Source organism: Rana temporaria, chromosome 7, assembly GCF_905171775.1.
Source record: "Rana temporaria chromosome 7, aRanTem1.1, whole genome shotgun sequence".
NCBI classification, from domain to species: Eukaryota; Metazoa; Chordata; class Amphibia; order Anura; family Ranidae; genus Rana; species Rana temporaria.
The window spans coordinates 125653413-125668187 of NC_053495.1; the positions used below are offsets into that span (position 1 = coordinate 125653413).

Sequence of the window (14775 nt, forward strand, 5' to 3'; positions counted from 1 at the left end):
TGTTCCTACCCCAATTCTAAGTCCAATAACAACTAGCCTGTAGAGGAAAGATATATGCTTACCTACTCCCTGGGCACTCCGGTCCGGTCCCTGGATCGGCTCCCAGTGTCGGTTTCGGGGTAAAGGAGGGACAGCTGACAAACAATGACCCATAGTCAGGGGCGGACTGACAACTCATGGGGCCCCCGGGCAATAGAAGATTATGGGGCCCCTGGACTTACAGATGGCCACCATGTCAGGAGTCAGTGCAGAGGCGGGGCAGCTAAAATCTCAGGATTTGCACATCAAAAGCATGTCGGTTTCGGACATATCAGGGACAGATGTAAAAAAAAACAGATTTTTACATACTGTCCCTGGTTTTACTGAGCCTGGCAACCCTGATGGGACCCCCTAGTGGCATAGGGCCCTCGAGCAGTGCCCGAGTGACTCAATGCTCAGTCCACCCCTGCCCATAGTAAGCCTATGGGTGATGTCACCATTCAGGAGTTTCAGCCTTGGTCAGCAATCTCTCCGCTTCACTGAACCCGGCTGCTGGGGAGATCAGGTGGACTGGAGCACCCAGGGAATAGGTAAGTATACACATCTCTACTCTACAGGCTAGTTAGTATAGGACTTAGAACGGGGGTGGGAGAAGGCTTAAGATTAGATTTTGACCAGACTTCTACTTTAACTTCTGATCTGGGTGTATGCCTTCAGAACTGAAATTAGAAAAGCGTAAACTACACTCTTTCAGAGTCAGAGAATTCATGTTGACTCAAACTTTTAGAACATATTTCGAGAGAGATGAGAGTATAGAAGTATGTAGAATAAACCAAGTGCCCAGAATGTCTCTTCTAGAGAAAGTTTAATAACTAAGTGTCCTATGCACTTTCGGTAAGTGTTATTAGATTGCATGGTAGCACTGCAAGCACAGGTAAAGATCCACTTCATTAAAATATGGTTCATTGAAATTCACATCCTTCCAGGCAAGACTAGTGTTCCACAAGCATCTGTCTAGTTTATGCAGTTTGTTTACTCCTTATTTTCCTTTTCAGTCAAGTGCTTTGCATCTCCATTCAAAACTAATGCTACTTGTCTGGACTTTGCATGTCCTTAGCATTCTCCAGAGGTTAAGGAGATATTCCATTAGGTGGCCATGTCCACTTACAGCAGCTTATCATACCCACGTCTGCTGTCCATGTGTTAGGAGGAGGAAGTCATATTGCCAGAGGACAGTAGGGTCACTGGGTAGTCCACCTCATCCTTTTGTGGGTGAGAAGAATTGTCCGACCTGCTTCGACTGAACTCCATTCCTGTGATAATTGGCCTTTTAACTTTTGCCCCTGCGTTCAGAATGGAGCCATGACAACACACTGCCATTTTTAGGAAGGCACGTCTCATCTCCCTGTTGGTCAGGGTATAAATGATGGGATTTGTGGCAGAGTTAAGAACTGCAAGGGACAAAAAGTATTCAGCCTTAAAAAGAACCTCACAAGCTCTAACTTCACAGCCAAAATCCAACAAGAGGAAAATAAAGAGTGGTGACCAACATAAAATGAAGACACTTAAGACAATAATAACTGTCTTAAGCAATGCCATGGACTTCTCTGAACTCCTGCTTGTTCTGGCGCAGTTTTTCCTAAAGGTCAGACTTCTGCTCCGTGTTCTTACCAAGAAGTAGATCCTGGCGTATAGGACGACAACAGCCATCAATAATATGCAGAAAATGGTGGTACAGAAGAGAATATAATGTTTATGATACAAGGGAAGAACAGTGGAGCAATTTTCCATTTTCTTCAAGCAGTTCCAGCCCATAATTGGTAGACCTCCGAGGAATAAAGACACAAGCCAACAGCCACTAATCAGAAGGAAGGACCTTGAGCTTTTGCTACCATTGTGCAACTTCATCTTCAACATGGTGATGTAGCGCTCAATAGCAATTGCCAGGAGACTGAAGACCGAAGCAGATAGAGCAACAAACATACTTCCTTCCCGTATAAACCATTGAATTGGTGTCAACTTGAACGTATTTGAACCAGAAAGTAGAATGTTGGCGGTGTAAGCAGCTCCAGCTAATAAATCCGAAAGTGCCAAGTTGCCAATAAAGTAATACATTGGACGATGAAACTTCTTGGTTCGCCAGATGGTTAGAAGTACAAGAATGTTCTCCAATATAATGAAGCAGCAGATAATTATAAATATAATAGAGCTTGACTTCAGACCATTCTTGGTAGGATGCTTGTACTTCCCAGTGTAATTATAATGCAATATAATAATACTGTCACCGAAAGAGTCGTTATGAGCCATCATTTTGGCAGTTGCAGTCGGTGTAGTTCCTTGAAATCAACACTAGATGTCAGATGTGGTGTTCAAATGAAGCTCCAGTTGCTGAGATTCCTTCTTCGGCGTATATGACTATACTCGCATTCCTAAAACCACATAATTACATATTGGTTAGATTGTTCTCATTTTGTTCATGCAGTAAGAATGTATTTTGCAGCTTTAGCGTTTGCAATATTATATTAAAAAAAACTATTATGATTTCTTTAGAACCTTCCATTACCTTAAATCAAATAAACATCTATTTTATTACACTTTTTTGTTTTCCTTTTGTAATTCCTTTTTATTTACATTACCTTGCTACCAAAAATAAAACTGTAACTATATCCAACATACAATCTGGGCTCATACATAAAGCAGCCATACATGTTACAATATGAATCACTTTTAGAATTACTAAAAATGTAGTGTGAACACCTACCTGAACAAATATAAGGGAAATAGATTGTTTAGATACAGAAATTGAAGGAGATTTTACAGGGTTTGTAGGATGTTTGGCCAGCCAGTGTCAGTGTGTCTATAGCAATACGTAAGGTTGTACAAGGCATGAATCTCAGGCCTCGTACACACGACCGAGTTTCTCGGCAAAAAACAGCAAAAAACTTGCTGGGATTTTTTTTTTGCAGAGGAAACCGGTCATGTGTACATTTTTCGACGAGGAAACTGTCTAGGATCCCGTCGAGCCAAAAAGAGAGCCTGTCTTCTTTTTCCTCGACGGGAATGGAGAAACTTGCCTTGTCGAGTTCCTCGACAGCCTAACAAGGAACTCGACGAGGAAAACGATGTGTTTCGCCCGTCGAGTTCCTTGGTCGTGTGTACGAGGCTTAACAGATTTCTTCATCCATGCTAAACAGCATGGATGGACCAATCTCCTGCTGGCAGAACACCCAAACTGTGCCTGCATCTAACTAAATGCAGACGCTGGTTGGCCAACTATCTTCTACCTGGCTCCTTCGATTTTCGGATCAAATAATGTCAGATGGGAGGGTGCCTAAAGAACCATCTACGGATCGAATTTGGCAACTTCATCAGGAACTGGTCAAAATTCACAGTCTATGACCAGCTAAAAGTAGACAAACGCTGACTAGATGCTACAGCCAACACAAACAGTCCAATTTTTTACAATATTCCTAAAGTGGAACTAAATCTGCCAATACTTACCTCCCTTCGATCAAAGCAACACCCGAGAGAATGCTCTCTAGTGCCAACATCTTCATCTGGTCTTCTTTCAGATTCAGTATCTTCAGCCATCTTGATTGGCTGGGCTTGGATGACCCTCGCATACACACAAGAGTGAAGCCTCGTACATACGACCGAGTTTCTCAGGAAAAACCAGCAAGAAACTTGCTGTTTTTTTATTTTTTTGCTGAGGAAACCGGTCGTGTGTACACTTTTCGACAAGGAAACTGTCGAGGATCTCGTCGAGCCAAAAAGAGAGCATGTCTTCTTTTTCCTCGACGGGAATGGAGAAATTTGGCTCGCCGAGATCCTCGACAGCCTAACAAGGAACTCGACGAGCAAAACGATGTGTTTCGCCCGTCGAGTTTCTCGGTCGTGTGTACAAGGCCTTATAGTAGAATTCCAGGATAAACCTAACTAGTCTTAGTACCTCTGACAAGCACCTATGCTGACTTACCTGTGTAAAAAAGATGTAATGTAGTTACTTATTTTCAGCCCGCTCTGGTCTGGTCAGCGGTAGCTGCAGGGGAGAGGAAAGACTGACAACAATGGATGGGCCGTGGGATCCTATGTGTGATGTCACCACTCCCAGGCACCCCCCCCCCTCCCCTCACCTGCAGCTGCCGCTGGCTGACCCAGGCGATTACATGAATGGAGCCGTCTGAAAATAAGTAAGTATATACATTAGATCTTTCTTACACAGGTAAGTCAGCATAGGTGTTGAGGGGGGGGGGCATTTTTAAGACTAGTTAGGCCCCTTTCACACAGGGCGGATCAGTAATGATCCGCCCCGTGAACCTCCGCTTGCTCAGCGGGGATCGCTCCGTTGATCCCCGCTGAGCCGGCGGATGACAGGGCGGTCCCCGCACACTGTGCAGGGACCGCCCTGTCTTTTCTCCGCTCTCCCCTATAGGGGGGATCGGATGAACACGGACCATCTGTCCGTGTTCACCCAATCCGATCTGCCAGGCAGATGGAAAAGTAGGTTTTTCCTCCGTCACACTTTGGTGGGTCGGATGTCAGCGGGCATGTCACCGCTGACATCAGCGGCTCCGTTGAGGAGCACGGAGTAACCAATCGGCTTCTAGGTATTATTGTCAAATCTTAATGGAACAAGCTGAAGTTAGAAGCTGATTGGTTACTATGTATAACTGCACCAATTTTAGTAAATGTCTGTAATATGTGGATGTAACCATAAGCTTTTATGCAGTTGGTTCATAATAACTGTACATTGATAGAAAGAATGGCCGGCGCTGTTATTAATCAATGTGGATCTCCTCTGACTGCAGGTAACACAAAACCACCTGCATCCATATAAACGCACCTGATCTGACATCAGGAAAGGTGATGTGTTATATAAAGCCTTCTGATGATGAGCTGGGGAGCTTCCCCTGTAGTGTCACTTTGTTCAGTAGATGTGTGCAGTCAACTTATACTATAGAGGAAGCATTCAGCCTGTGAAGCAAGGCTGATTTTGCGCAAGTAGAGCGGTAAAGCTTGGCTAACAGCAAGCTGTGAGCTGGAAGAAAGGAAATGAAGCCAGCAAGAACTAGAACTGAAAGAGTACAATTTGTTCCGAATCCAGAGGACACATACTGGAAAAGTGTCCGAGAGGCACAGACTACTGTAATAAGAACCAATGATCTCCTGAATATGTTTATACCTTTAGCATACCTGACCTGCATGACATTATTATAGCAGGAGCTTTATTTTCTATTAGCAGTCCCATAAATAAAGGCAGACATGGAGCTAATTACGTGGCTTATAGTCGCAGGTCAGTTGGGTTCTGTTGGTTCTGTTATTAATATAATATGCTGCTCCATTGTTAAAGTAGCAACAGAAAATTCTCTGGTCTTCTGTGATCAATTTATAGGTTAAGGCTCCATGCATACTGAAGCTGATGAACGCTAAAAAAAAAGCCAGTAGCTTTGCAGGGAGCCTTTCAACGTTTTTTAGCGGTTTTTTTTATGGATTAAAAAAACGCTAAAAAAAGCTAACGCCAGCGTTTTTGAGCGTTTGTTTGCGTTTTTCAGCGTTTTGCGTTTTTCAACGGCACTTTGAACGCAAATTTCGGGCGTTCAGAAAAAAGCCAATAAACTCCAAAGCTCATTAACACAAAAAAAACTCCCAGGTGTGCATGGGCACATAGGCTAACATAGAGTTCAGTTTATGGGCTTTAAAAAAAAAAGCCAAAACGCCAATAAACTGCAGTTTATCAGCTTCAGTGTGCATGGAGCCTAAAGCTGAACTGGGAAAAACAATATTTTGATGGTTTATTTATAAGAATAAAATACAGCTAATGTTTGTGCTGCTGGAAACCTCCTACGGCCCTGAAGCCCATGCACCACTGTATGTATTAAACTTTCAGAAAGTTTAGTACATTCTCATGGTGGGTGACTCACTCTCCATCTCAGCCATTCAAAAACGTCTTGTATTTAGTTCATAGAGTACAAAGCGTTCTGTGATTGGAGGAGGGGAGATCGTGCCATTCATCTGCCCCTCCTCCAATCACATAATGCCTTGCCATCTCTCTCCATCACTGTCAATCTATGCATTTCTAGTGAATCGCTTTAAAGGGAATCTGTGCCTTGTCCATAAAAAAAAAATCCACAAGTTGTTGTTCCCTCCTAATTACCTTTGCTTTATTCTCACAACTTTCAGAGCAACTTATAAAGAGATTCTTCTTTTCGCACCAGCAGGCCAGCTGAGTAGCAGGGCCATGGGGGGAGGGTCAGAAGTTAAAGTGAAGGTTCACCGGTAAATTGCTATTTTTACCCTTAGATGGATGCTCATTTAGTCTAGGGGAATCGGCTAGTTGTTTTAAAATCCGAGCAGTACTTACCGTTGTAGAGGGCGATCTTCTCCGCCACTTCCGGGTATGGGTCTTTGGGACTGGGCGTTCCTTCTTGATTGACAGTCTTCCGAAAGGCTTCCGACAGTCGCATCCATCGCGTCACGATTTTCCGAAAGTAGCCGAACGTCGGTGCGCAGGCGCAGTATAGAGCCGCACCGACGTTCGGCTTCTTTCGGCTACTCGTAACGCGATGGATGCGACCGTCGGAAGCCTTTCGGAAGACTGTCAATCAAGCAGAAACGCCCAGTCCCGAAGACCCATACCCGGAAGTGGCGGAGAAGATCGCCCTCTACAACGGTAAGTAATGCTCGGATTTTAAAACAACTAGCCGATTCCCCTAGACTAAATGAGCATCCATCTAAGGTTAAAAAAACATTTATGGGTGAACTCCCGCTTTAAGTGAACCTGTTGTATTACCTATGCTGCCCAAAGAACAGGTTCACTTTTGACCAAGAGGGAGATTTACTAAAACTGGTGCGCACAGAATCTGGTGCAGATGTGCATATTAACCAATCAGCTTCCAACCTCAGCTTGTTCAATTAAGCTTTGACAATTAGGATAGCAAGAAATGGCAACAACTTGATTGCTTCTTCTTAAATATTTATTGAGCACTAACAGCAGTGTAACATCTAAAGTGCTAACATGTGGAGCCTTCCTTATAGCATGCTATGAGGAAGGCTCTGGCCGAAACGTGTTAGCACTTTAGATGTCGCACTGCTGTTAGTGCTCAATAAAGATTTAAGAAGAAGCAATCGAGTTGCCGGAACTTCTTACCAGCCAGAGCCTTCAGCCAGAGTCTTCGGACAGAGGAAGGCTCTGGCCGAAACGTGTTAGCACTTTAGATGTCGCACTGCTGTTAGTGCTCAATAATGATTTAAGAAGAAGCAATCGAGTTGACGGAATGTCTTCCTATTTTGATGTTTATGGGACACAACAAGCCTGAGCACCGTTATTCAGCTCATCATTCTACAATCATGCGGTAGGGTGAGTTTTTGTCTACATTTTGACAATTAGGGTGCGTTCACACTGAATGCACCCTAAATTGCAGCCTATTGCTGGCAACGGCACTGTCCCTAATGCTGATTTCCAAAAGTAGTTCCTGCACTACTTTTGGAAACTTTGGGGACAATTTCTATAGACATCTGTGCATAAACCTGCACAGATGTCTTTCAAATCGCCCAGCTGTATTTGCACGTTATCAAACCTGCATTTCAGTGCGATTTCAGGGGCAATTTGAAAGACATCTGTGCAGATTTTCTATAGAAGTTGCCAAAAGTAGTGCAGGAACTACTTTTTGAAATCAGCAATTGGCAGAGTCCTGTTGCCAGTAATAGGCTGTGATTTGGCATGCACTTTGACATGTCAAATCGCATGTCAAATCGCACCAATGTGAACGGGGGCTAAAACCTAGAAGCTGATTGGTTATTATACACAGCTGCACCGGATTCTGTGTGTGCCAGTTTTAGTAAATCCCCCCCCCCATGTGTTTGATGTGGAGTTCAGAGGTACATTGGGGTACTGTACAGAATTCGTATTTATGAGTAAATTAGAATAAAATGCATGCAATCGCTATGCTGCGATGTTAGTGACTGGAGTAGAATGGAGGCTAGAGCCAGGGACTCTATAGGGATTTTATAAATTATTGTATTTCTTTGATATTAGAGCCAAGTAAGGTAGGGGTAATCCCCTTGCAGTAAGCCAAGTACTAAGTAATATAAACCAGGTGAGTATACCCATGTGCCAGGGGCGGACTGACCATTTGGGCACGTGGGCACTGCCCGAGGGCCTCATGCCACTAGGGGGCCCCATCAGGGTTGCCAGCCTCAGTAAAACCAGGGACAGTATGTAAAAATCTGTGTTTTTTTACATCTGTCCCTGAAATGTGCCTTACTGTGTGTATGTGTATTCTGTGTGTGTATACTGTGTATGTATACTGTATGTGTGTATACTGTGTGGCATACCTCCCAACTTTCTGAGATGGGAATGAGGGACACCTATCAGCAAAAGTATGTAGGCATAGGACACACCCCTTGCCACGCCCCCTTAAAGGAGAATTGTACAAAAAAATAAGATTGGTTAAACCCACAAGTGCTTTTTTTACCTCTACTATTTCTTTATATTGGCTTTTGGAATTAACAAATGCAGTCATTTTCAAATCAGATGAAAGGTTTAGCACTGGGAAACACTTTTTGATAGATAAAAAGTACATTTTATATACATCTGTATAGATCAGACCAAAATGAGGGACAAATGAGGAGAATGAGGGACAGAGGGACATTGCTCCAAATCAGGGACAGTCCCTCGAAATCAGGGACAGTTGGGAGGTATGTGTGTGGCCCCATAATCAATTGCCCGGGGGCCCCATAATCTCCTTTTGCCCGGGGGCCCCATGAGTTGTCAGTCCGCCCCTGCCATTACCACATTGTATATGTCAGGTTACACTGTGCATTGTTACAGTCCCAAGACGGTGCAAATGAAGAATTTTTCAGAACTCCGACTAGTACCTAATGTCAAAAGCCATCACGTAATGATCCTTTTTGGGATTGTTAACAACCATTTCCTTATATATCTGGTTTGCATACAACAGCAATCAATCAGCCATTACTGAGTAAAATGACTCCTACATAAATAAATCACGCGCCGTGGTGTATTTACATTACATAGTAATGACTGAGCAAAGGTATCAGCTAATGTTTAGCTGGGGTCTCTTGTAAATCAATGTCATGCTGACTTTCCATAGGGATGGCTGCTGTTAAAGGACAAATGCCAAAGATATCTTAGAAATCAAATCAAGTGAAATTCATCAATATACTGGGTCGGCGTTCTCATGAGGGGGAACAATTGTTTTTGTTAGAACAGATTAGGGACAATTTAACAAGCAGGGTGGGCTACAGCTATGCATGGAGTACAAAGCTTGGGTAGGCTGTGTTCTCCGCATTCGTCTTTTTTGTCATTTCTTTAATGTGCCAAAAAAAAAGTGTAAGATACCGAGGCACATCCAAAAACGTTTTTTGGTACAAATCATTTTAGCGTTGACATGACAATCAGTCAGGCAGTGTACAAACGTAAAAGATGACACACGGGGGTTGATTTACTAAAGGCAGCCCACTTTGCAGTACAAGTGCACTTGGAAGTGCAGTCGCTATAGATCTGAGGGGAAGCTCTGAAATACGGGGAAGCTCTGCCGATTTTATCATCCAATCATGTGCAAGCTAAAATGCTGTTTTTTTATTTGTCCCCCTCAGATCTACAACAACTGAACTTCCAAGTGCACCTTCACTGCGCTTTCAAGTGCACTTGCAGTGCAAAGTGGATTTGCCTTTAGTAAATAACCCCCACAGTATTGTTCATATTACTGTAAATGATCCAATCGTAAGTTATGAAGATTTAAGAGTGTCAATCACTCACTGTGCTTGGTAAAAATTTTAAACCAATCAGTTCTTTTTTAGATTTGGAAACAAATCCAGAATGAAGCATCTGCAAAAAAATATTTGTGGCATAGGAGTTTGAATTTCTCCCCGATTCAGCTGTTGAATGTGACACCAAAAAATTGGGATTGGTTGTAAATATGTCAGAAAAACTCTTTTTGTTAAAATGATTGCTAAACACTTATTATCAAAGCAACACACAGCCTGCTACTAACAATGATCAGATTGGTGGCTTTGTCTGTTGTGATTGGGGTGTATACACTCAGGCTAACCTCTAGAAGTCAAAGGGTTCCTATAGCCGGCTTCAATAGGTGGAAAGTTTGAGTTGATTAATTAGGACTTAAGGCTAGAGGAGGCATCAGCCAAAATGCAAATAAATGCACCCTGCACCTTGTAAAGGAAAGTAGTATGTGGTATTTACATAAGGGAACAGAAGAGCAGGTGTGTATACTGAGCTCCGCTTCAGCTTTAAGCTTTTCTTTTTGCTACTTAACTGGTTGTGGACCGTTATCTCACTATCACTACACTGATTTCTGCATTCTGCAAATGCTGTGACTGCAAACAAGCCGTTAAATCCAAGTAGAAACAAGATTTAATTAGCCCTAGGCTTCATTTTCTGGGTCCAAGTGTACCAACAATTTAGCAATGCAAGTAAATGAGCTATTACCCCTTTACGGGAAAGTTAGGCTGATTATATACAACTTCATGGAAGTAAGCAACCCAACTGACCTTGGAGAAAAGGGGATTAAGCTTTACTATGTATGCCTATTGTAATAATATGGGGGGGTGGCTGCGCAGGTCCTGGGGGGTCTTGCTCATTGAGTCCCAACTCACACCTGAGCGATTTGAATCGCGTTTCCGGTCAAAAGTCCGCCGGGAAAACCGAGGGGAGAACCTGCTAGGTTGCTTTTCCCCGTGTAAACACAGCCGATTTTCCTGACAGGAAAACTGTCATGAGAGTAGGGTTGCCACCTCATCCCTTTAAAAAGGAACACATCTGAATTACACAGGTTCTGTGGCTGATTAAGGTGGTAATTAAACTCACTTGGTGCCTTACCTGCATTAAATTAGCCTCAGAATCTGTGTAATTCAGATGTGTTCCTTTTTAAAGGGATGAGGTGGCAACCCTACATGAGAGCTTTGGTCGGGAAAACCGAGGGGAGAACCTGCTCGGTTGCTTTTCCCCGTGTACACACGGCCGGTTTTCCTGACAGGAAAACTGTCATGAGAGCTTTGGTCGGGAAAACCGAGGGGAGAACCTGCTCGGTTGCTTTTCCCCGTGTACACACGGACGGTTTTCCTGACAGGAAAACTGTCATGAGAGCTTTGGTCGGGAAAACCGAGGGGAGAACCTGCTCGGTTGCTTTTCCCCGTGTACACACGGACGGTTTTCCTGACAGGAAAACTGCCATGACAGCTTTGGTCGGGAAAACCGAGGGGAGAACCTGCTCGGTTGCTTTTCCCCGTGTACACACGGACGGTTTTCCTGACAGGAAAACTGTCATGAGAGCTTTGGTCGGGAAAACCGAGGGGAGAACCTGCTCGGTTGCTTTTCCCCATGTACACACGGACGGTTTTCCTGACAGGAAAACTGTCATGAGAGCTTTGGTCGGGAAAACCGAGGGGAGAACCTGCTCGGTTGCTTTTCCCCGTGTACACACGGACGGTTTTCCTGATAGGAAAACTGCCATGACAGCTTTGGTCGGGAAAACCGGCCATGTGTATGCTCCACTGCAGTGTTTCCCATAGGAAAACTGCTGAGCAAAAAAACGCAGAGAATCGCGGCGGGAAAAAAGAGAACAAGTTCTAATTTTTTTGCTCGCAGTTTTCCTGTCGGGAAAACTGCTATGGAGCATACACACGGCCGGTTTTCCCGACCAAAAGCAAACATGGCAGTTTTCCCGTCAGAAAATCCGATCGTGTGTACGAGGCATAACACCCGTCTCCTTCCTATTGTAACTTGCCTTCGTTTGGCTAAATCAAAAGGCCCAGGTCTGAAAACACTTGAAAAACGCGTGCTAAAGTGCGCCAAAACAATCTCCAAAATCTCATGAAAACGCTCACATTTAAGTGTGAATCTAAGTAAGACATCTGTCTATCTATGGCCACTATAACATAAAAAATAAATAAAAAATTGCCTATGAGCATCAGGGAAGGGTCGGGTCATGCAGCGCTAGAGGGCGATAAAATGCTTCTTATTGGACACAGAACATTTCCAACTTGCTGGAAAATCTCTGCTGCTGGGTGTTTAAAGAAAATGAAAAGGATGAGTTGACGTGTCTGATATAAAGTAGTCTGTGTGGGTTTCCAGGATAGGCATATTTCACCCATCGAGCGTTGTTTGTACAAATGTACAAACCATAGTATACAGATGAAAATAATTCAGATTGTGGAACCAATAACCATAATATAGTGGTAACCTACTTTAGCACTGCCCTTGTAAAATCGTTTACCCCAAGGGAACCCTTAAAGTAATTTTCAAGTCTTGGTGGTTAATGGGAAGCATGCCCCTTACATTGGTGGTCAGTGGGAAGAATGCCCCTTACATTGGTGGTCAGTGGGAGGAATGCTCCATACATTGATAGTCAGTGGGAGGAATGCGCCTTACATTGGTAGTCAGTGGGAAGAATGCTCAATACATTGGTAGTCAGTGGGAAGAATGCTCCTTACACTGGTAGTCAGTGGGAGGAATGCTCCTTACATTGGTAGTCAGTGAGAAGAAAGCTCCTTACATTGGTAGTCAGTGGGAGGAATGCTCCTTACATTGGTAGTCAGTGAGAAGAAAGCTCCTTACATTGGTAGTCAGTGGGAAGAATGCTCCTTACATTGGTAGTCAGTGGGAAGAATGCTCCTTACATTGGTAGTCAGTGAGAAGAAAGCTCCTTACATTGGTAGTCAGTGAGAAGAAAGCTCCTTACATTGGTAGTCAGTGGGAAGAAAGCTCCTTACATTGGTAGTCAGTGGGAAGAATGCCCCTTACATTGATGGTCAGTTGAAAGAATGCCCCTTACATTGGTGGTTAGTGATAAGAATGCCCCTTAAATTGGTGGTCAGTGGCAAAAATGCCCCTTACATTGGTGGTTAGTGGCAACAACGCTGCTTACATTGGTGGTCAGTGGCAAGAATGCCCCTTACATTGGTGGTCAGTGACAAGAATGCCCCTTAAATTGGTGGCCAGTGGGAAGAATGCCCCTTACATTGGTGGTCAGTGGCAAGAATGCCCCTTACATTGGTGGTTATTGGCAACAACGCTGCTTACATTGGTGGTCAGTGGCAAGAATGCCCCTAACTTTAGTAGTCAGTGGTAAGAATGCCACTGGCTCTGCCAAGTAGTGACGAACCGGGAACTATGCAAGTATCCTCTGATAGAAGGTCAATCAGCCCCAAATAAAGGGACCCCTAATAACCTCTGGAGGAACCCTATGTTTCCATAGAACCCCAGCTAAGACTTGCAGCTTTAGCCGCATAGTTTCTATGTAAAGAGATTCTTTCTACGGCAGGAAAAGTTGCAGAAAGAATCTCTAGTGAACGGAGTTTCGGACAATAAAACTGCGATGTTGCGAAAAGTTAAACATCAATAAGTGTCACCAGACTCTTTCTTCTGAACAATGTTCTATGATGAGATGCATAGATTGTAGTCGCAGTCCTTACCTTGGAGCAACAATTGCAGACTTCTTGTGGTCACACAGCTGGGACTGAGAACACACTGCACTTTCCTTCTTGTCCAGTAACTGAGATGTAAATAGTCCATGGAGCACTTAGACCATTGCAGGAATCCCAGAGGCTTTCTTCCCTTGTACATAAGGCTCCAGCATTCCTTCTTCTCTGGGTCCTCAACACTTTCCAAGGAGTCTTCACTTTCAATGTCAGTCCGGTGCTACTTGTCCTCCCCAGAAGGCAATACTAGAGAGTAGAAGATGTGTGAGCTGAGAAATGGGAGTCCCAGCTCCGCCCCCAGCCCTCCCCTCTGCTTCTTCTATATATCTCACATACAGGTCAATGGGATTCCCACTCTCAGCAGAAACACTGCATTGATTGCATGGAGGAGAGCACACACGTTCACACTTTACTGTGTATTGAGCATTTAATAGCATTGTGTGTAAAGTGTTTTTTTCTTTTTTTTTTTTTTATCTTTACTGTCAACCAAAATTTAATTACAGACGTTTCACAAATTAACAGAGTAAATAATCCACAAGTTTCAAGATCTAATTTACAATTACAAAATCACAAATTAAAGTAGAACTAAGGTGCATTCACACCTAAGTAACAACAAAAAAACAATACATTGTGTAAGAATGCAGATATAGGGGCAGATTCACATAGAAATACATAGGCGCAGCGTATCAGAGATACGCTACGCCGCCGTAACTTACTTTTGGCTGGTTCGAATCCTGGAAGAATTGGCAGCATAGTGTATCTCTGGCGGCGGAATTCAAATCGGCGATTAGGGTGCGTGTTTCATTTAACTGAAGCGCGTCCCCGCGCCGAATGAACTGTGCATGCTCCGTTTCTAAATTTCCCGCCGTGCATTGCGCGAAATGACGTCGCAAGGACGTCATTTTTTAAACTTAGACGTGACTTACGTCCATCCCGATTCACGGACAAGTTACGCAAAAAAAAGAAAAAATTCTAATTTCGACGCGGGAACAACGGCCATACTTAAAGCGGAGTTCCACCTAAAAATGAAACTTCCGCTTAACCCACTCCTCGCCTCCCTACATGCCACATTTGGCATGTAATTTTTTTGGGGGGGGAGTGGGGGCTTCAGGAGAAGGGGACTTCCTGTCCCACTTCCTCCTTCCACCAAGGGGCTGGAAAGGCGATTAGCTTAATCGCCTTCTTGCAGCCCCTCCCTGTAGGCGAGCGCCTGTCCAATCGGACGGCGCCGCGCCGCTCGCGCATGCGCAGTGCCGCTCGCACATGCGCAGTGGGTGCCCAGCCGTGAAGCCGAAAGCTGTCACTGCCGGGTGCCCACACTAGGAATAAAGACGCCGG

The 14775-nt window shown here is 44.1% G+C and overlaps 1 protein-coding gene across 1 annotated transcript; it reads right to left on the reverse strand.

Moving 5' to 3' along the window:
- Nucleotides 1-407: 407 nt before the first annotated feature.
- On the reverse strand, nucleotides 408-13690 carry S1PR1 (sphingosine-1-phosphate receptor 1). Its single transcript, XM_040359922.1, has 2 exons — nucleotides 13432-13690; nucleotides 408-2408 (listed from the first exon to the last, which is right to left on the reverse strand). Exon 2 carries the CDS (start codon nucleotides 2287-2289, stop codon nucleotides 1183-1185), a length of 1107 nt encoding a protein of 368 aa, XP_040215856.1. The 5' UTR covers nucleotides 2290-2408; nucleotides 13432-13690; the 3' UTR covers nucleotides 408-1182.
- Between the last annotated feature and the right edge of the window lie 1085 nt (nucleotides 13691-14775).